The sequence below is a fragment of the Pan paniscus genome, chromosome 13, assembly GCF_029289425.2.
Source record: "Pan paniscus chromosome 13, NHGRI_mPanPan1-v2.0_pri, whole genome shotgun sequence".
NCBI classification, from domain to species: domain Eukaryota; kingdom Metazoa; phylum Chordata; class Mammalia; order Primates; family Hominidae; genus Pan; species Pan paniscus.
The window spans coordinates 78,959,057-78,980,429 of NC_073262.2; the positions used below are offsets into that span (position 1 = coordinate 78,959,057).

The 21,373-nt window shown below is 35.9% G+C and overlaps 1 protein-coding gene across 2 annotated transcripts in view; it reads left to right on the forward strand.

Moving 5' to 3' along the window:
* MTX2 (metaxin 2) overlaps positions 1-21,373 on the forward strand; it is a 63,299-nt gene that overhangs the window by 20,994 nt on the left and 20,932 nt on the right. For both annotated transcript variants that reach the window (XM_003815536.6, XM_034954565.3), the window contains 2 exons: positions 1,234-1,281; positions 2,228-2,274. In XM_003815536.6, the coding sequence (XP_003815584.2) occupies positions 1,234-1,281; positions 2,228-2,274 (95 nt within the window). The remainder of the gene's footprint in view (positions 1-1,233; positions 1,282-2,227; positions 2,275-21,373) is intronic.

Here is a 21,373-nt window from a genome sequence, read left to right on the forward strand (position 1 = left end):
ATAAACCTAAAAGTCACATTTGTTATTTATTGTAATAATACTGTTTTTCTTTTTATTCTAAAGCATAAGTATTCTAAAGCATAAGTAAAAGCAAATTAAGGAGTTCTTTTTCCCACTCCAGGGATTGCTTTAGAACATTTTAAATGATCAGTCTTAAGAAAAAAATGCTTCACATGTATAAATTTCTTTTAAAAAATCAGCCAGAATTATATATTAAAGTTATTTGTTGCTATGTCACAGAGACTAAAGTAGTATAAACACAATTAGAAATATATCAATTATTATCAAATCTCATATATTTAGTTGCTGAGAGCAAATGTAGTTACGTTATTAAAATGGGTGATTCTGATGTTTTATGGCTTTTACAAAGAAGAATCCAGCAAGTGATATCCTGATATCCTATATATTCTGTCAGTGGAGCCATTGCTTCTTAAGTGCAGTTGATTAGACAAAATTCAAATCTAGTACTTTTCCCAAACACTGGGAAGTTGGTAATATTCTCTTTGTAGCTGCAGTCTTCTCTGGATGAGAGATTAAGGGTCAAGTCAAGTTTCATTTCAGGCCTAAAATTATCTTTACTGGCATTATTTCACGTTGTAGGTATGTAATGCTTCATCATGCAACTTTGCTCTAATTGTGTTTGTGGGGTGGTGTTGGTAGGGTCAAGGCAATGAAATCTTCTGGAATACAACAGGATTCCTCTGTATTTTTAGATACTGCCAGATTGTGGGGAAAGATGGACAGCTTGATACAGATATATTTGATTCTTTCTTACAATGTCTGCTTGAAATTTTACTTTGTTAAAAGTTTGCCGTAAAATATTAAAAATATTATTTCACTACATTTTTTGTAGTGAACTAAACATCAGTATCTTTTTATACATATGAGTAATATTTAGGATATGTCTGTGTTTGAAAGAAGCTAAAGGAATTGTAGCATATGAGCTATTTTGTTTTTTTAATTCTCATTTTGGATTGGGCAAGGTATCTTCCCCTCTTCCCCATTAAAAAACAATCACCAAACAATAAACCAAACATGCTTTTAAAACAAGTTATCTAACCTACTTATACAGGTTACCATAGAATCTAAGATAGTGTGATTAGTTGCCATGTATAAGTCAACCTTAGCAAATGACTTTAAATGCTGTAGGCAAATGTACATGCTTATTAATTTGGTTTGTTATTGATATGTTTTTGCTTTATGTGCCTAATTATCACTGCCTTGTTTCCATAGCTGCAGAACCTTGGCCTGAAAATGCTACATTATATCAGCAATTGAAAGGTAAGTCTTGTTCACAATTAAAAATGGCTTTGTATCAAACTATATTTATTACAGAAAAATCCTCAGTAATACAATTTACTGCAAAGAGAATATAAAATGTAAAGAAGGGATTCCCTTGTATAATTTGTCTAGGAGGTTTTACCTGAACTTGTATCTGCCAGTGTAAACCAACTATTCATGGCCTATAAGGTCCTTAGTTTATTATTGACTCATTATATTGGCTGCTGTAGGCGGTGTAAAATGATGTGGTTGCAGGAGCAGTTGGCAGATTTACTGCACCAATAGCTGAGACAGCAGATTTTTGAAGTCCTGTGGTAAAGTGGGCTCTCAGTAAAAAGGAACTGTTAAAATGTATAGGCTAGGATGGTTCAGGCTCCCTTTAGCAGCTCTTCATATATCATCAGATCACATTATGGACCCCATTTGGGGCTTAGCAGCCTGCTACAGTTGTCAGAAGACTGCAAAGTAATGAAGACTAATAGGCAGCAGCCCTAGTCTTCTAAGCATGGAATTTTTATTGCTGCGAACTTGTCATCTTTCTTTTGTGTGACAGACCTAGACACACTGTGCAATATTAACTGCAAGCTGGTTTTATATTATTGTGAATGCTTTTACTTTTAACTAGAAAGGTTTCAGCAGATTTTACTTAATTTTAATGAAGAGGAACATTTCTTGAAAACTTGAAAAATGAATTGGATTTTAAGTAAACAATTTTAATTACATTGCTGATAAAATGAGATAAGTGATCAAATAGTTTTAGAGGAAACTGTCCTAGTTTATCATTATTTGTGATAATTTAATCAAAATTATAATTATATATTAACATTGATATAAAACTTTAGAATTTAGTGGTAGGCGATACCTTTGAAAAAATAGAAATACTTTTTAAAAATAAAAATACTATATTCTACTTGGTTAACAGTTATGCTTCATTGTATTTCCACAGGGGAGCAAATTTTACTTTCTGACAATGCAGCTTCTCTTGCAGTGCAGGTAAATATGTAAATAATGTAATATCTTTTTCACCCCCTAGGTGGTTTGCATCATTTTGACTTGCAGTTATATTTTTCCCCTTCCAAAATGTCTGATACTATATGTTTAGATTTTTTTCTGTGTGATTTACCATTATCTATATAACATTGCTTCTTTGTGATGAATAATTTTATTATGTAATATTATTCAGTTAATTGTCAGTATATAAAATAAACATAAAAATTTTTTTTTTTAGAAATCACTTTTGTGTGCTAGGCACATTCTGTGTCTTAGCAGTTGTTTTGCTTTTGGCTGGATATGATGGTGTTGATTATTTGGGGTGATATGTTCATTTGTGGACTCACAATTATTTTCTAATTTGTTAAGATTTATTTATCACATATTTTTAAGCATTGTTTTGCTCATTGCACTCATTGGCCTCTAGCTTTTAATCTGTTTGGTAATCTTGTAGCAGTGTTCTGGTTCTCTAGCCACTCCTCATATATTTTGATTACATGAGTGTTTATTATCCCCTAAACCATTTATGAAATGTAACAGCTCTTCAAGTTGTATATAACATTTGTATAATCCAAAAAAAATTAGTGCCCCTGTAAACTTTAAGCTGCATTATAGGAAGAATAGGATACTTGGGGATGGTTTGCTTAAAAAACAATGTTTATGATGTAGGTTATGGAATTATAGTTATCCAAACATTTTGCTAAATATTTAGCTGCTATTTACTTAGCTTGTGTAGTTTAACATAGGACTGAGCATGTAGACTGTATCCACTAAATGTCTGTTGTATGAATGGTTTATAAGTGTGGTGAAAGTAATCATGCCTTGATAACCAATGTAAAAGTAAATGATTTGCTGTGTATAAAATAATATTTTCAATCTTTATATCTTTGGAAAGACAGTTTGAAGGCACTGTGAATATTTTAGTTGAAGCACTGATTCTTAACCCTTTTAAAATTGCTGTTTTGGGGATAACCCTTTCAGGATCTGGCAAAAGCTATAGAACATTTTAACAGAAAATATAGCCAGGCTATTCTGCATGTGGTTTCAGTAGGTTTACTGATTTCCCTGCTGAAGCTATCTGGATCCCCTAGGAAGAGCCCCTAAAACTACATAATACTAGTTTAGGAAGTGCTGAAGTAACTTTCATCAAATAGAAAGGTATTTTGGGTAGGAATAGACAGTGGTTTCCAACTGGGCAGCTCTTTAGTACTCTCCCTACCACCACCCTGTGACATTTGACAATATTTAAGTGTTTTTGCTCGTCACAACGGTTGAAGTGCTATTCTCATCCATTGGGTAGATGCCAGAGATGCTGCTAAAAATCCTAAAACATACAGAGTGGTCCCTGCACAACAAAGAATTATCCAGCCCCAAATGTAAATAGATTTGTCAAGGTTGACAAACCCTGGAATAGATGAGTTAGCCAGTTTTCAGTACAAACCAAAATACCAGTATATTACCATTTAAAAAAACTAACGTTTTAAATAACCCGGAGAAGGGAGGAAAAAATAAATCTTAGTGTGTATTTTATTTGTTAATTCTATTTTTATGATTTCTATTAATTTGCTTTCTCAAATCATAGTTGCAATTAAAAATAAAACCAGAAAAAAGGACCTTTTACAATGTAGAATTTTCCTTAACCATTTCAATGTTTTTATCCTACATATGTCACTTCGATGATAAATTAAGCAGCATATATTAAAATTTCTTGGTTTTCTTCAATATTCTTTGGCTTGACAGCTGATAGTAGCCATGACTATAAATGTGACTTTTCCAGTTATCTGATATAAACTTTATGGAGTAATTTTCTTCTATATAGTGGGCCAGCATTTGTTTAGAAGAATCAGTTAAAGGCCTACATTTGATGTATAAAATTGATCAAAACAATGTGACAGGTATCCACAAACTGGATTATTTTCTAGAAGATACCAGATATCAAACATCAGATATTTTAATAGTCTGCCAGTTAGGCCATTAGGAAATTTAAATTTTACTTAACACATACACTTGGTGTTTATGATACCCCCGAAACTAAGTGATTGGGTCTTTTTGAACTCTAAGAACTTTTATGATTTCAGTTTAAAAATAATTTTTTTTTTCCTGTAGCTATTTCCCCTTAGATTTGCTTTCCTTCACTCTTGTATGTTGAGTATAGTGAAGTATTAGTATAGCATGTTTCTCTGGTCCCTTGAGCCGAATGTGTATATATGCAGTATTATACACACATGCACACACTAGAGAGACAGAGAGAGAGAGAGAGAGATATCTTCCATTCTGTACTTGTGCTTTGAAGGACTTAAGCTTATGCTGACCGGAAAAAGTAACTTTGATAATAATTCTCTGTTACTATTCTCTGTTACCCCCAAATCCAAACCAGCCATCTAATAAATACACAATGTTGGCCACATTTGTGATTTGAAATTTTCTAGAAGCCTCATTTAAAAAAAGTAAAAAGAAATTGGCAAAATGTATTTTAATAATATGCATTATTTTACCCAGTATATCCAAATATTATTTTAATATGTAACCAATACATAATTTATTAATGGGACTTTTTATATTAAGTTCAAAATCTGATGTGTATTTTACACTTACAGTACCTCTCAATTTATGCTAGCCAGATTTCAAATGCCCACTAGTCTCACGTAGCTAGTGGCTTTTGTGTTAGACACTGCAGGTTTAGAATACAATATGAGCAAATACATATATGCTCTCAAAGGTTTTGGCCAAATTGTTTTATTTAAGAAGTTTATGTCTATTGATTGAGTATATGCTGTCTTTTATAGAAGATTCCAATTGGTATCTGTTTCAAAAAACAGCAAACCCTAAATAGAGCTCTTTGTTTCAAGTTTGCTCAAATGTAAAATAGAAATATAATAGAAGCTATCCTGTTGAGTAGGATAGGATTGAATATGTTAACATATTGAATGTGAGGATTGAATATGTTAACATATGTAAAGCACTTAGAAGAGTACCTGGCATATTGTAAATATGCAATGAATGCTGTTTATTACTTCTTTCTCTCCTAATTCTTTGAAAGAAATACACGTATTCAATGTCAGTAAGAGGAATGGAAGCTTGCAGCCTTGATAGTACCTGAAAACACTAGAGTAATTGAAAACAAATGTTATGTGTAAGAATCTTTTTTGGACATGTTTGTGTTTGTGTGAACATTAATTTTTGTATCATCTAAAAATTAATATTGAATGCTTTAATGCAAACAAAATTTTATTGATACTGAATAATATATTTTAAAACAATATTTATTGAATACTTTTATTGTATAAGATAATCTATTGAAAGCTTTTATGTGGAGCATTGCGTTCAATCCTTCCCATGACCCTAGTGCACAGTACTATTATTATCCTCATATTAAAGATGTGGAAACTGAAGCTCAAAGATGCTTCGCCCACATTTCATAGAACCCACAAATTGTGCAGATAAACAGAAAACAACAACAACATTGGTTGAGTGCCACCTGTGCTTGTCACTGTGCTGAGCTCTTAATTCATATTAACCCATTTAATCCTTATAACAACTGTATGAGGTAAGTGCTGTATAAGATAGGTATCATAAATAATCCTTTCACACAGCTACCCTATGAGGTAGGTACTATTATTATTCCTATTTTCCTACAGATTAGGAAGGTAAGGCAGAGAGGTTAAACAGTGAGCTCAAAGTTACATAAATAGTATGTGGCACAGCTGGAATGCAGACCCAGGAAGTCTGGATTGACAGTCCACACTCATAACACTTTGCTGCATATTGGTCTAGTCCAGTGATAACAGATATTGAAGTTTCACCTAACAATAAGTGATCATTTAATCACAAATTATTTCTGACATTTCTTAGTAAATTATATCTTATGATTAATAGTTTACATTAAGGAGTAAAAGAACATGTCTTAGCTTTTGTATCTTTGAAATGGGATAAAGATAGTCTTACCTCTATAATATTATGAAGCTCAAGTTAGGTAATAAATGGGAAATTCTTTTGATAAAAGTGAAAGGAATAGGAATGTAAGATGTCAAATACAGAATTAGTGCCTATTTTGACTTCAAAGATTTATGTACATATTTTGTGAGTGTCTTTATATAATAAAATGTTACTTTCTAATAAGTTTTAGAAGTCCAATGTGCTATCCGTTGCACAACAGAGACTTTCTAGTAAGTTTTAGAAAGAATTTCGCTTTATGTATGTGAAGCCAGTTTTAAAAAGCTGGTGTTTTTTTTTGTATGGCTTAATCTAGATATTATAAAAATTTGAATTTGTTTTTTAGAGTGTCTCAAACTGATGATCATTATTAGAATATTGCATGAACAAGTAATCTTACTTTGTCCTTTTTACTTCAAGTAAGAATAGCATTTAAGGTCAAGTGAAGGAGAATGTCCTTGTTCCATTTAATATTTTTACTTTCTCTTACTCTTTGTTAATAAATACTTTTCTCTAAAAATGAAAGGGAAGACAACAGAAAAAAACTATTTTATTTCTGTTGAATATAGTATATAATTTAAAAGTCAGCATTTTGTTTTGTTTTTTTGAGATGGAGTCTAGCTCTGTCGCCCAGGCTGGAGTGCAGTGGCGTGATCTTGGTTCACTGCTGGCGTGATCTCTGGCTCACTGCAACCTCCATTTCCCAGGTTCAAGTGATTCTCACACCTCAGCCTTCTGAGTAGCTGGGATTACAGGTGTGTGCCACCAAGCCCAGCTGATTTTTTTGTATTTTTAATAGAGACGGGGTTTCACCATGTTGGCCAGGCTGATCTTGAACTCCTGACCTCAAATGATCCACCCGCCTCAGCCTCCCAAAGTGCTGGGATTACAGGTGTGAGCCACTGCACCTGACCAAAAGTCAGCATTTTTATAGGCCCCATTAATGCTGGGCCATGAACACTCACATTTCAGATTTGATGATAAATACTTAGCTGACCCTTGCATTTTCCTTTTAGCAAATGATGCTTTCTAGAAGGGTGCATTAATTATTGGCTAATGATAATATCCAAATGTAGTGTTTGGGAAAGAGCAGGAGAGAGGAATATCTGTCTTTCTTTTGAGGCTGCAGGTTGATTACTGCCTTAGAGACAAAACTTTGAGTGTGAAAATACAGCTGCTGTAAATTTGTCTTGTCATTTAAATGGCCATAGTAGACAGCTACCTGCAGAATTTTAGAGGAAATGATTTTGAATTTTCAGTTTGGTTGGATACATTTTGTTTTAAATGAGTTGTTCAGGGTTTTATGCCGTTTTAAAGGATCAGTTTAAACCTGGTGTAAATAGAAGTAGGATGACATGAGTGGACATATTTTAATAAATAATATAATATTTTATGAAAAAGATTTAAAAATTGACAAAACTTTATTAAAGCCTCATAAAGTATAAAGTTTTAGGTTTTTAAAATTTGTACATTCCTCTCAATTTGATCATCCTCTGTCAGATGAGGCTTCTGAATTCACTTTCAGGATTAGGTGAAGGAAAGGAAAGCTAAGGGATAAATAGAATTTAGTGAACATTTATGAGATATAGAGACTTGTAAAATCCTTTTCAGTATTCCAGACAAGCAAAATGGAGGCTGCAGATGTTTCTTTGATATCACTGAGTTTAAATTCTTCAGACTGATTGTCTTACATTATTACAGTTTGTGTGCCAGAAATGTTAAAGCATTTTGCTGATTTATGCTCATAAGACCTTGGATTATTTCAGTATATAAAATGTGATCTTTATCAAGATAATTGTGAACTTAAATTGCAAATAGAATTTAGCAGATTAAAAAACAAATCTCAATATTAGTTTCTCAACACTTAAATGGCATGGTGTATATAAAACATTAAAATTAGGCAGTGTAGAACTTGTGGAAATGAAGTATATTCAAAATAGAATTAGGTGGCTATAGGAGTTGTTGTTTTTAGTAATTAGTGAAATAAGGTAAAATGGTTATAAAGGGTAATGGTTTACTGATATAAATACGTATTTAACTTAACGAAAATTCACACTCCTGTAGTTCTGAGAGAGTGCAACTTAGAATATCAGCTGTGTACTTTTTTGTTTAAAAAGTAAATAGGAAGCAGGATTTTATAGTTTGTTGCTATTAAACAGAACCATAAAGATACAGTAGTAAGATGGAAAAACAACAGCCTTTTTTAAAAACAGAAAAAGGCTAGAATTTTTCATTATTAGATATACAATATCAACATAATCAATCTAGCAGCATTATATTTGAGCTGAAAATACACTTAAATTTGAGGCCATACACTACCCGGTGTGAGTGAAACATCTTTCATATAGTTCTAAGATGAAATTACCCTTGAATGAATAGCATCTTCATTTATCTTCAAACCCCTTCTGTGCTTTTAGTGAATCTATTCTTTCAACATTCTACAACAAGAATTACATTATACTGTTATACCAGAGTACTTCTGCAGTGTGAAATAGATTGGTTTGGAAAATGAACCTGGCTTTGCTATAAATTACATTCACAGGTACAAAGGAATTTGTTATTTTGTTTAAAATAGTCACAAATATAATTAAGGTCTTAATTTATGTTAAACTACAAATATGGCTATTATGGTAACTGGATTAGCAACTTAATCTGTCGCTTCAAGAATGATACCTAACACTTTTCATTTATAACCTTAGATACATTATTTAAATTACAGGGTCTGCAGCTCTTTGATATAAAAATGAATTATTTTATAGAAAGATTTGTTCATGGTTTTTAATTTTAAATCGTGCCTCTTCAGTAAGGTAGAAAATAATTCTTCAGTTGTCACAAATTTTCCTTTGTGTCTGGTTGAAAAAGGATATGAATTAAAATTCACAATCATTTTTATTTTGTGTCCTGAAAATGGCATTGCATGCTTGCGAATAGTCGTTAGTGAATTCTTACATAAAATATTTCAAATTTAATTAGGAAATAAATAGAAGCTTTGTCCTAAAGAAGAAAAACCTGAGGTCTGCTGTCTAAGGATAGCTTTACCTGGTTGGACTGAAAATGGATTGCTACCTATCTAGAATTTGAATAACTTTGTTCATGTGACTTACATAAATTTAGAAGCTGTGTTTATAATGCCTCGAATCTCATGTTATTAATCAGTGTAAAGCATCTAATCTTTAAAAACGTATTAAAGGCAATTCTTTAAAATTTTGAATTACTTTTATATTTTTATTGGCAAGCAATGCCGATTTTATTGCTTAGGTGCAACTAAAGAGAGTGTGCTGTGTATCTAACTTGAAAGACAAATGTTCATTTTTGTCTTTGGAATAAAGAAGAGGAAAGAAGACAGTTGGTGCTGGTCATTGGCAAGTGTTTCAATATTGAGTTACTATTAGTTAATTTAAAAGAATATATGTTCCTTCCATCTGCTAGTTCATCCTAAGAATTTTAATTTTTTTGTTATTATTTTTATCAGTTGGGAATTTTCTTGTAAGTAACAAAATTTTGAAGCATTCATTATAGGAGCTCAGAAAAAGAATATATATATTTTTTCGTTTTCTCCCCAACTGTTCATTGAGTGCTAACTATGTAACTGCTGTTGTGTTAGGTTATTGGGTTACAAGAATTGTTCTTTCTGTACTTTTGACTGTTTTATAACTCTTGCTTAATTTTGACCCTACAACTTTATGAAAGTTGTAAACAAGATAGACATGGTCTGTATGTACTAATGAAGCTTATATTCTTGGGAGGACAGGCTTTTATCCATTCATTTATTGGTTTTATCAGTGCGTTATTTATATGTAATTATCACAGGGAAAGCTTATATCTTTCTCTATTCTAATTGTCTCTTTTGTTGCTTTCAGAAATAACCTGATTTTTTTCTATAGCTGTCAGATGTTGATGTATCTAAAATTGACCCAAATATTCCAGGAGTAGTTTCTAGGTGAGAGTTTCATTAAGGAAGGTCAGTCTATGAAGTGATATGTCTTCAAATGTTCTCTCAAATAACATTTCATATTTTTTGGTAATAAATTCACTCTTTTTAAAGCTTTTTATGCTTATTGAATTGTGGTTTCTGATTTCTACATAGATCATTATTATTATTTTTTATACTTTAAGTTCTAGGGTACATGTGCACAATGTGCAGGTTTGATACATAGGTACACATGTGCCATGTTGGTTTGCTGCACCCATCTACTCATCATTTACATTTGGTATTTCTCCTAATGCTATCCCTCCCCCAGCACCCCCACCCCCTGACAGGCCCCAGTGTGTGATGTTCCCTGCCCTGTGTCCAAGTGATCTCATTGTTTGATTCCCATCTATGAGTGAGAACATGTGTTTGGTTTTCTGTCCTTGTGATAGTTTGCTGAGAATGATGGTTTCCAGCTTCATCCATGTCCCTACAAAGGACATGAATTCATCCTTTTTTATGGCTGCATAGTATTCCACGGTGTATATGTGCCACATTTTCTTAATCCAGTCTATCACTGATGGACATTTGGGTTGGTTCCAAGTCTTTACTATTGTGAATAGTGCTGCAATAAACATGTGTGCATTTGTCTTTATAGTAGCATGATTCATAATCCTTTGGGTATATACCCAGTAATGGGATTGCTGGCTCAAATGGTAATTCTAGTTCTAGATCCTTGAGGAATCGCCACACTGTCTTCCACAATGGTTGAGCTAATTTACACTCCCACCAACAGTGTAAAAGCATTCCTATTTCTCCACATCCTCTCCAGCATCTGTTTTTTCCTGACTTTTTAATGATTGCCATTCTAACTGGCATGAGATGATATCTCATTTTGGTTTTGATTTGCATTTCTTTGATGACCAGTGATGATGAGTATTTTTTTCGTGTGTCTATTGGCTGCGTAGATGTCTTCTTTTGAGAAGTGTCTGTTCATATCGTTTGCCCACTTTTTGATGGGGTTGTTTTTTTCTTGTAAATTTTTTTGAGTTCTTTATAGATTCTGGATATTAGCCCTTTGTCGGATGGGTAGATTGCAAAAATTTTCTCCCATTCTGTAGGTTGCCTGTTCACTCTGATGGTAGTTTCTTTTGCTGTGCAGAAGCTCTTTAGTTTAATTAGATCCCATTTGCCTATTTTGGCTTTTGTTGCCATTGTTTTTGGTGTTTTAGACATGAAGTCCTTGCCCATGCCTGTGTCCTGAATGGTATTGCCTAGGTTTTCTTCTAGATTTTTTTATGGTTTTAGGTCTAACATTTAAGTCTTTAATCCATCTTGAATTAATTTCTGTATAAGGTGTAAGGAAGGGATCCAGTTTCAGCTTTCTACATATGGCTAGCCAGTTTTCCCAGCACCATTTATTAAATAGGGAATCCTTTTCACATTTCTTGTTTTTGTCAGGTTTGTCAAAGATCAGATGGTTGTAGATGTGTGGTGTTATTTCTGAGGGCTCTGTTCTGTTCCATTGGTCTATATCTGTGTTTTGGTACCAGTACCAAGCTGTTTTTGTTACTGTAGCCTTGTAGTGTAGTTTGAAGTCAGGTAGTGTGATGCCTCCAGCTTTGTTCTTTTTGCTTAGGATTGTCTTGGCAATGCAGACTCTTTTTTGGTTCCATATGAACTTTAGTTTTTTCCAATTCTGTGAAGAAAGTCATTGGTAGCTTGATGGGGATGGCATTGAATCTATAAATTACTTTAGGCAGTATGGCCATTTTCACGATACTGATTTTTCCTATCCACGAGCATGGAATATTCTTCCATTTGTTTGTGTCCTCTTTTATTTCCTTGAGCAGTAGTTTGTAGTTCTCCTTGAAGAGTTCCTTCACATCCCTTGTAAGTTGGATTCCTAGGTATTTTATTCTCTTTGTAGCAATTGTGAATGGGAGTTCACTCATGATTTGGCTCTGTTTGTCTGTTAATGGTGTATAGGAATGCTTGTGATTTTTGCACATTGATTTTGTATCCTGACACTTTGCTGAAGTTGCTTATCAGCTTGAGATTTTGGGCTGAGACGATGGGGTTTTCTAAATATACAATCATATCATCTGCAAACAGGAACAATTTGACTTCCTGATTTCTTAATTGAATACCCTTCATTTCTTTCTCTTGCCTGATTGACCTGGCCAGAACTTCTAACACTGTGTTCAATAGGAGTGGTGAGAGAGGGCATCCTTGTCTTGTGCGGGTTTTCAAAGGGAGTGCTTCCCATTTTTGCCTATTCAGTATGATATTGGCTGTGGGTTTGTCATAAATAGCTCTTACTATTTTGAGATATGTTCCATCAATACTTAGTTTATTGAGAGTTTTTAGCATGAAGGGCTGTTGAATTTTGTCAAAGGCCTTTTCTGCATCTGTTGAGATAATCATGTGGTTTTTTTCATTGGTTCTGTTTATGTGATGGATTAACTTATTTGATTTGCGTATGTTGAACCAGCCTTGCATCCCAAGGATAAAGCCGACTTGATCATGATGGATAAGGTTTTTGATGTGCTGTTGCTGGATTCGGTTTGCTAATATTTTATTGAGGATTTTCGCATTGATGTTCATCAGTAATGTTGGTCTAAAATTCTCTTTTTTTGTTGTGTCTCTGCCAGGCTCTGGTATCAGGATGATGTTGGCCTCATAAAATGAGTTTGGGAGGATTCCCTGTTTGGAATAGTTTGAGAAGCAATGGTCCCAGCTCCTCTTTTTACCTCTGGTAGAATTTGGCTGTGAATCCATCTGGTCCTGGACGTTTTTTGGTTGGTACGCTATTAATTATTGCCTCAATTTCAGAGCCTGTTATTGGTCTATTCAGAGATTCAGCTTCTTCCTGGTTTAGTCTTGGGAGGGTGTATGTGTCCAGGAATGTATCCATTTCTTCTAGATTTTCTAGTTTATTTGCATAGAGGTGTTTATAGTATTCTCTGATGGTAGGTTGTATTTCTTTGGGATCGTTGGTGATATCCCCTTTGTCATTTTTTATTGTGTCTATTTGATTCTTCTCTCTTTTCTTCTTTATTAGTCTTGCTAGTGGTCTATCAATTTTGTTGATCTTTTCAAAAAACCAGTTCCTAGATTCATTGATATTTTGAAGGGTTTTTTTGTGTCTCTATCTCTTTCAGTTCCGCTCTGATCTTAGTTATTTCTTGCCTTCTGCTAGCTTTTGAATTTGTTTGCTCTTGCTTCTCTAGTTCTTTTAATTGTGATGTTAGGGTGTCGATTTTAGATCTTTCCTGCTTTCTCTTGTCGGCATTTAGTGCTATAAATTTCCCTCTACACACTGCTTTAAATGTGTTTCAGAGATTCTGATACATTGTGTCTTTGTTCTTATTGGTTTCAAAGAACATCTTTATTTCTGCCTTCATTTCGTTATTTACCCAGTAGTCATTCAGAAGCAGGTTGTTCAGTTTCCATGTAGCTGAGCAGTTCTGAGTGAGTTTCTTAATCCTGAGTTCTAATTTGATTGCACTGTGGTCTGAGAGACAGTTTGTTGTGATTTCAGTTCTTTTACATTTGATGAGGAATGCTTTACTTCCAATTATGTGGTCAATTTTAGAATAAGTGCAATGTGTTGCTGAGAAGAATGTATATTCTGTTGAATTGGAGTGGAGAGTTCTTTAGGTGTCTATTAGGTCTGCTTGTGGCAGAGCTGAGTTCAGGTCCTGGATATCCTTGTTAACCTGCTGTCTTGTTGATCTGTCTGATATTGACAGTGGGGTGTTAAAGTCTCCCATTATTATTGTGTGGGAGTCTAAGTCTCTTTGTAGGTCTCTAAGGACTTGCTTTATGAATCTGGGTGCTCCTGTATTGGATGCATATATATTTAGGATAGTTAGCTCTTCTTGTTGAATTGATCCCTTTACCATTATGTAATGGCCTTCTTTGTCTCTTTTATCTTTGTTGGTTTAAAGTCTGTTTTATCAGAGACCAGGATTGCAACCCCTGCTTTTTTTTTTTTTTTTTTTTTTTTTTTTGCCTTCCATTTGCTTGGTAGATCTTCCCCCATCCCTTTATTTTGAGCCTGTGTGCATCTTTGCACATGAGATGCATCTCCTGAATACAGCACACTGATGGGTCTTGACTCTTTATCCAATTTGCCAGTCTGTGTCTTTTAATTGGGGCATTTAGCCCATTTACATTTAAGGTTAATATTGTTATGTGTGAATTTGATCCTGTCATTATGATATTAGCTGGTTATTTTGCCTGTTAATTAATGCAGTTTCTTCGTAACATCGATGGTCTTTACAGTTTGGCCTGTTTTTGCCGTGGCTGGTACTGGTTGTTTTGTTTCCATGTTTAGTGCTTCCTTCAGGAGCTCTTGTAAGGCAGGCCTGGTGGTGACAAACTCTCTCAGCATTTGCTTGTCTGTAAAGGATTTTATTTCTCCTTCACTTATGAAGCTTAGTTTGGCTGGATATGAAATTCTGTGTTGAAAATTCTTTTCTTTAACAATGTTGAATATTGGCCCCCAGTCTCTTCTGGCTTGTAGGGTTTCTGCCGAGAGATCTGCTGTTAGTCTGATGGGCCTCCCTTTATGGGTAACTCGACCTTTCTCTCTGGCTGCCCTTAACATCTTTTCCTTCATTTCAACCTTGGTGAATCTGACAATTATGTGTGTTGGGGTTGCTCTTGTTGAGGAGTATCTTTGTGGTGTTCTCTGTATTTCCTGAATTTGGACGTTGGCCTACCTTGCTAGGCTGGGAAAGTTCTAGTGGATAATATCCTGAAGAGTGTTTTCCAGGTTGGTTCCATTCCCCATCACTTTCAGATACACCAATCCAATGTAGATTTGGTCTTTTCACATAGTCCCATATTTCTTGGAGGCTTTGTTTGTTCCTTTTGACTCTTTTTTCTCTAACCTTGTCTTCTCGCTTTATTTCATTAATTTGATCTTCGATCACTGATACCCTTTCTTCCACTTAATCAAATCAGCTGTTGAAGCTTGTGCATGCGTCACGAAGTTCTTGTGCCATGGTTTTCAGCTCTGTCCGGTCATTTAAGGTCTTCTCTACACTGTTTATTCTAGTTAGCCATTCGTCTAACCTTTTTTCAAGGTTTTTAGCTTCCTTGCGATGGGTTCGAACATCCTCCTTTATCTTGCAGTAGTTTGTTATTACCGACCTTCTGAAGCCTACTTCTGTCAACTTGTGAAAGTCATTCTCTGTCCAGCTTTGTTCCATTGCTGGCGAGGAGCTGCTATCCTTTGGAGGAGAAGAGGTGCTCTGATTTAGAATTTTTAGCTTTTCTGCTCTGGTTTCTCCCCATCTTTGTGGTTTTGTCTACCTTTGGTCTTTAATGTTGGTGACCTACAGATGGGGTTTTGGTGTAGATGACCTTTTTATTGATGTTGATGCTATTCCTTTCTGTTTGTTAGTTTTCCTTCTAACAGCCAGGTCCCTCAGCTGCAGGTCTGTTGGAGTTTGCTGGAGGTCCACTCCAGACCCTGTTTGCCTGGGTATCACCAGTGGAGGCTGCAGAACGGCAAATATTGTTGCCTGTTCCTTCCTCTGGAAGCTTCATCCCAGAGGAGCACCGAACTATATGAGGTGTCTTTCGGCCCTTACTGGGAGATGTCTCCGAGTTAGGCTACACGGGGGTCAGGGATCCACTTGAAGAGGCAGTCTGTCTGTTCTCAGAGCTCAAACGCTGTGGTGGGAGAACCACTGTTCTCTTCAGAGCTGTCAGACAGGGACATTGAAGTCTGCAGAAGTTGTCTGCTGTCTTTTATTCAGCTATGCCCTGCCCACGGAGGTGAAGCATAGAGGCAGTAGGCCTTGCTGATCTGCGGTGGGCTCCGCCCAGTTTGAGCTTCCAGGTGGCTTTGTTTACCTACTCAAGCCTCAGCAATGGAGGACTCCCCTCCCCCAGCCAGGGGGCTGTCTCACAGATCCATCTCAGACTGCTGTGCTAGCAGTGAGCAAGGCTCTGTGGGCATGGGAGCCACTGAGCCAGGCACGGGAGAGAATCACCTTGTCTGCCAGTTGCTAAGACCATGGGAAGAGCACAGTATTTGGGTGGAAGTGTCCCGTTTTTCCAGGCAGTCTGTCATGGCTTCCTTTGGCTAAGAAAGGGATATCCCCTGACCCCTTGTGCTTCCTGGGTGAGGCAGTGCCCCACCCTGCTTTTCCTAGCCCTCCATGGGCTGCACCCACTGTCCATCCAGTCCCAGTGAGATGAACTAGGTACCTCAGCTGGAAATGCAGAAATCACCCATCTTCTGCGTTGATCATGCTGGGAGCTGCAGACTGGAGCCATTCCTGTTCGGCCCTCTTGCAGTTGTGTACAGATCATTATTAATAGTTTTTAAGTTGAATTCCTGTTACTGTTTTCTAAAGCAGTATCAACGTATTGATATTTGTAACTATTGATTTTTTAAAATATCTCTGAACTTAACAAGAGTTACATCTAACTTTTTAAAGCAGTGAGCTCTGAACCCATAAAATTACAAAATGCTAATTTTTGCTATAGTTTACTAGCTTTCTGTGAACTTAGGAATGTTTGCATTTATTTTTAGGAATATCTATGGCTTGTTCATTAAGCAAATGTTTATTGAGACTTTATTGTATGCCAAGGACTAAAGTAGTAAACAAGATAGACATTGTCTATGTATACTAACGAACCATATATTCTTGGGGGATGGAGTCCTTCTGTCAGTTCATTTATCAGTTTTATCAGTGTGTATGACTCTAAAAATTATTCACAAACATCTATTTCAATATTTAGATATCTTGTTTTTGCTTTGTTAGAAAAGATGATATTATGTAATTATATATATTGAAAACATAAAGCATATATTCACTATTCTTTTGAAAAGTGCTATTGGGCTGGGTGTGGTGTCTCACGCCTGTAATCCCAGCACTTTGGAAGGCTGAGGCGGGTGGATCACCTGAGGTCAGGAGTTTGAGACCAGCCTGTCCAACATGGTGAAACCCCATCTCTACTAAATACAAAAAATTAGCCAGGGGTGGTGGCGCATGCCTGTAATCCCAGCTACTCATGAGGCTGAGGTGAGAGAATCACTTGAATCTGGGAGGCGGAGGTTGCAGTGAGCCAAGATTGCATCATTGCACTCCAGCCTGGGCAACAACAGTGAAATGCCATCTCAAAAAAAAAAAAAAAAAAAAGAAAGAAAGAAAAGTACTTTTGGTTATTTTCCTTTATTCTTTTAACATCTTTCTAGAAGTTTTTATTTCAGTACACAATCTTGGTTTTGATTTTATAGAAGTAAATACAATTAAATTATAGTACATAATAATAATTTTAATTTTTCTCATAAGGAGACATTAAAAGGTAATAAAATAAATGAAGCCGGCTTTCTTTTGAAGTCACCAAGGTTAAGTGGTCTTTCTTCCTTTGCAGATGAACAAATGAGTATTTATTATTATGAATGTTGTTACTACTATTAATAATAATACCTAATATTTTTTGAATTACTCTGTGTCAGATAGTGTATAAAATGTTTTACATATAGAACTTCAGTTAATCTGCCTGATTGTCTAATTTGGAAATGAGAAAGCTTCTGAGATAAAGGTACTTTTTCAAGCTAACACAGTCCCCAGGATTCTACCCAGAGAGCTGTCTCTGATCTTCTGCTCATTAACTTCTTATTGTTCTACACTGATTCTTTTTTTTTTTTTTTTTGGAGATAGGGTCTCACTCTGTCACCCAGACTGGAGTGCAGTGGTGCGATCTTGGCTCACTGCAACTTCCATCTCCCAGGCTCAAGTGATTCTCCTGCCTCAGCCTCCCAAGTAGCTGAGATTACAGGTGCGCACCACCACCACCCAGCTAATTTTTGTGTTTTTAGTAGAGACGGGGTTTCACCATTTTGGCCAGCTGGTCTTGAACTCCTGACCTCAAATAATCCACCCGCCTTGACCTCCCAAGGTGCTGGGATTACAGGCATGAGCCACTGCACCTGGCCTTATTGTTCTATACTGATTCTTAAGACTGATGCAGAGGATTTCCTTCTTTTAAATGTATGTTCACTTGAATCTTTTTTTCACTTAGGTAACTTGCTTTCAAAGTCTGTATTCTGTTAGGATCCATTAGGTTCTGCTAGGGTACTTAATCAGTAAAATGTGCTGGTGGTTGCCCAGTCATGAGTGGTAGGGTTTATGACTCAGCAACAGAAAGTAAGAATAAAGGATGGTAAGGACAGCAATCTCAATGAGTTAGCGTCATTCTTGTGCACAGTAGCCACCAAGGCTATTTCCATTCAACCACATTGAGCCCTTTTTACCATTTTCTGAACTGTGTATTGCTTTTTTTTTTTTTCAACTTAATGCAGTTAAAGCAAAGGATATTTGATATTTTAAAAAGTGTTGTAGAGTCTGTTCCCTTACTCGTGTCAGAAAACATCATATTTAAAGGGCTGGGTGTGGTGGTGACTCACGCCTCTAATCCCAGCACTTTGGAATGTAAGACGGGCAGATCACTTGAGGCCAGGAGTTCGCAACCAGTCTGGCCAACATGGCAAAACCCCGTGTCTACTAAAAATACAAAAAATTAGCTGGGTGTAGTAGTACACGCCTGTAGTCCCACCTACTTGGGAGGCTGAGGCATGAGAATTGCTTGAGCCTGGGAGGCAGAGATTATGGTGAGTCGAGATTGCACTGCTGCACTCCAGCCTGGGTGACAGAGCAAGACTCTGTCTCAAAAAAAAAAAAAAAAAAAAAACCCAATATATTTACTTTTTTCTGTAAAATAATTGGGTTACTTTTTGGCTTTACATTTAGTTTCACTGATTTCCTCCAACATTTCTTTCTGGAGTATTATTAGTATATTTGGGATTGAAGACTTGAAATTAGATATGTATAATATTTAAGATGTTTTGTTTTGTTGATTTGCACATTAATGTTATTCTGTTTACCTGCTTTTCTTAATTATAAGACCTGCTTGTTTACTTTTGACATCCTGAAGATTGGGCCATAATTGCTGAGATTTTAAAGGATTCAAGCTAACAGTGGTTCCTTCATGTGTAACTTCTCAGTAAATTTTCAGAAGATTATACTGCTCTTATGGGACAGCTTCTTAGCTTCTTAAAACTTCTCATTTAACTAAGACGTTAAATTGACTTTTCAGTTTTTAAACTTGGTAGGCTATAGGTGCAGGAAGCAGAAAAGACCAAAGATGAAGATGGTCCTTGATTATATTTTTATTCTGCCTGACATCTGTAGTTCTTCTCATTTCTTAGCACCTTGATAAGTATCATACCTGCAGGAAGTGCTAACAGATAGTATGATGTACATTTGTAGGCTCTTCTGTCAGTTGTGTGCATAAAAGAGGTTGGGTGGCCTCGAGGATTGGGCTTCTCAAATTTTTAATAGAACCTGCTTATCTGGTTTTCAAAGCACATGGCCGTACTCTTAGCAATTCTAGGCCTTTGAGAAAAGAGTAGAGTTGTCTGCTATTCATTTCTCGTCAGAAGTCTATCCAAAAAGTGATAATTAGAGACAACAATCTAAAGACATGTAGGTCCCCTTCCTTCCACCAAAACCTGCTCACCCCACAGTTTTTCCTAGCTTGGTAAATACCAGTTCCATCTTTCTAGTTGTTTATGCCAGAAATTTTTAGTCATTTTTGGAATTATTTTTCCTATATCCACATCGAGTTATCAGCAGAACTTCTTGACCCTCCCTTAAAAATATAGCTAGAATCTGACATATCACTTTCATCACTCCCACCCTGGTCCAGGCCACCATCATATCTTGCCTGGATCATTACAAAAGCCTCCTAATTAGTTCTCCTGCTTCAGTGGTTCTGCTCTCAACAGTCTAATCTCTGTGTAGTTGTTTGTGTCCTTTGAAGGGTTTGGTCAGATTACAGCAATCCCCAGCTCAACACCTTCTAATGATTTCTTGTCTCACTCAGTAGAAGCCAAAGACTTCACAATTACCTATAAGGTCCTACATGATATTTTTGGTTGCCTCTCTGATCCCATCTCTTAGTACTCACTTCTTTACTCCCACATAGTCATACTGGTCTTGTTAACTGTTGCTGAAACATAGTTGAAGCACAAGCCTGCTTCAGGTGTTTAAACTTGGACTGTTCTCCCCTTAGATATCTGCATGGCTTGCTCCCTAACTTTCTTAGGTTTATGGTCAAATGTTACCTTATTAGTGAGGCTTTATCTGACTACCCTATATTTAATAGCCATACCTTTACACTGCTTTGTATTTCTAAGTAGCAGGAATTACCATGCATATTTTCTGGTTTATTTGCTTGTTATCTGTATCCATTGTGGTGTAAACCCCATAAGGACTGAGACTTTATGTTGCCTGCTTGTCCCAGTAGCTAGGACAGTCCTTGATACATAGTGGGTGCTCAGTATATACATGTTGAATTTATTTTTGTAGGTACTCAAAGTTATGTCTTTCTGGCAAGTTAGCTCACCAGGAAGTTTCATAGTGGACCAAATAGCCTTTGTAGGCCTTTTTGAACTATGTTTTAATGTTTTGCTCTAGGTCATTAGAAGAAACAGCCTCATGAAAAGCAATTTTGCATTTGGCATATGTCATCTTGTATAATTCAGTAGCCCTTATTAGAGATTCCAGAGGAGAAATGTCTTTTGGAATTTAGTGTAAGAAATCCAGTTGAGGAGCAACCTTGCTCTTTATTTTATTTATTTATTTATTTGTTTGTTTGGTTTTTGTTTTGACAGGGTCTTATGCCCATCACCCAGGCTCGAGTGCAGTGGTGTGATCACGGCTTACTACAGCCTCAACCTCCTGGGCTTAGGTGATTCTCCCACCTCAGCCTCCCAAGTAGCTGGGACTGCAGGCACACACCATCATGCTTGTCCATTTTTTTGTATTTTTAGTTGAGACGGGATTTTGCCGTGTTGCCCAGGCTGGTCTTGAACTCCTGGGCTCAAGTGATCCACCTGCTTCGGCCTCCCAAAGTGCTGGGATTACTGGTGTGAGCCACCTTGCCCAGCCAACCTTATTCTTTTTTGAAGGCTATAAATATTCCGTTGATGGATGCATCACAATTTGTTTTAACCAGTCTTTTATTGATAGGTATCAAACTATTGATTATTTTGCTGTTATAAATAGGGCTTAAGTGTGAATATCCTTACACATATCTTGTATAATTTTATACATATATGTTCGTATTATGTATTTATAGCAATAACATTTCTAGTTCAAAGGATATGTACGTATAGAATTTTGGTAGACCTTACCAAAGTGCCCTCAAAAGGTCACATTGATTGTA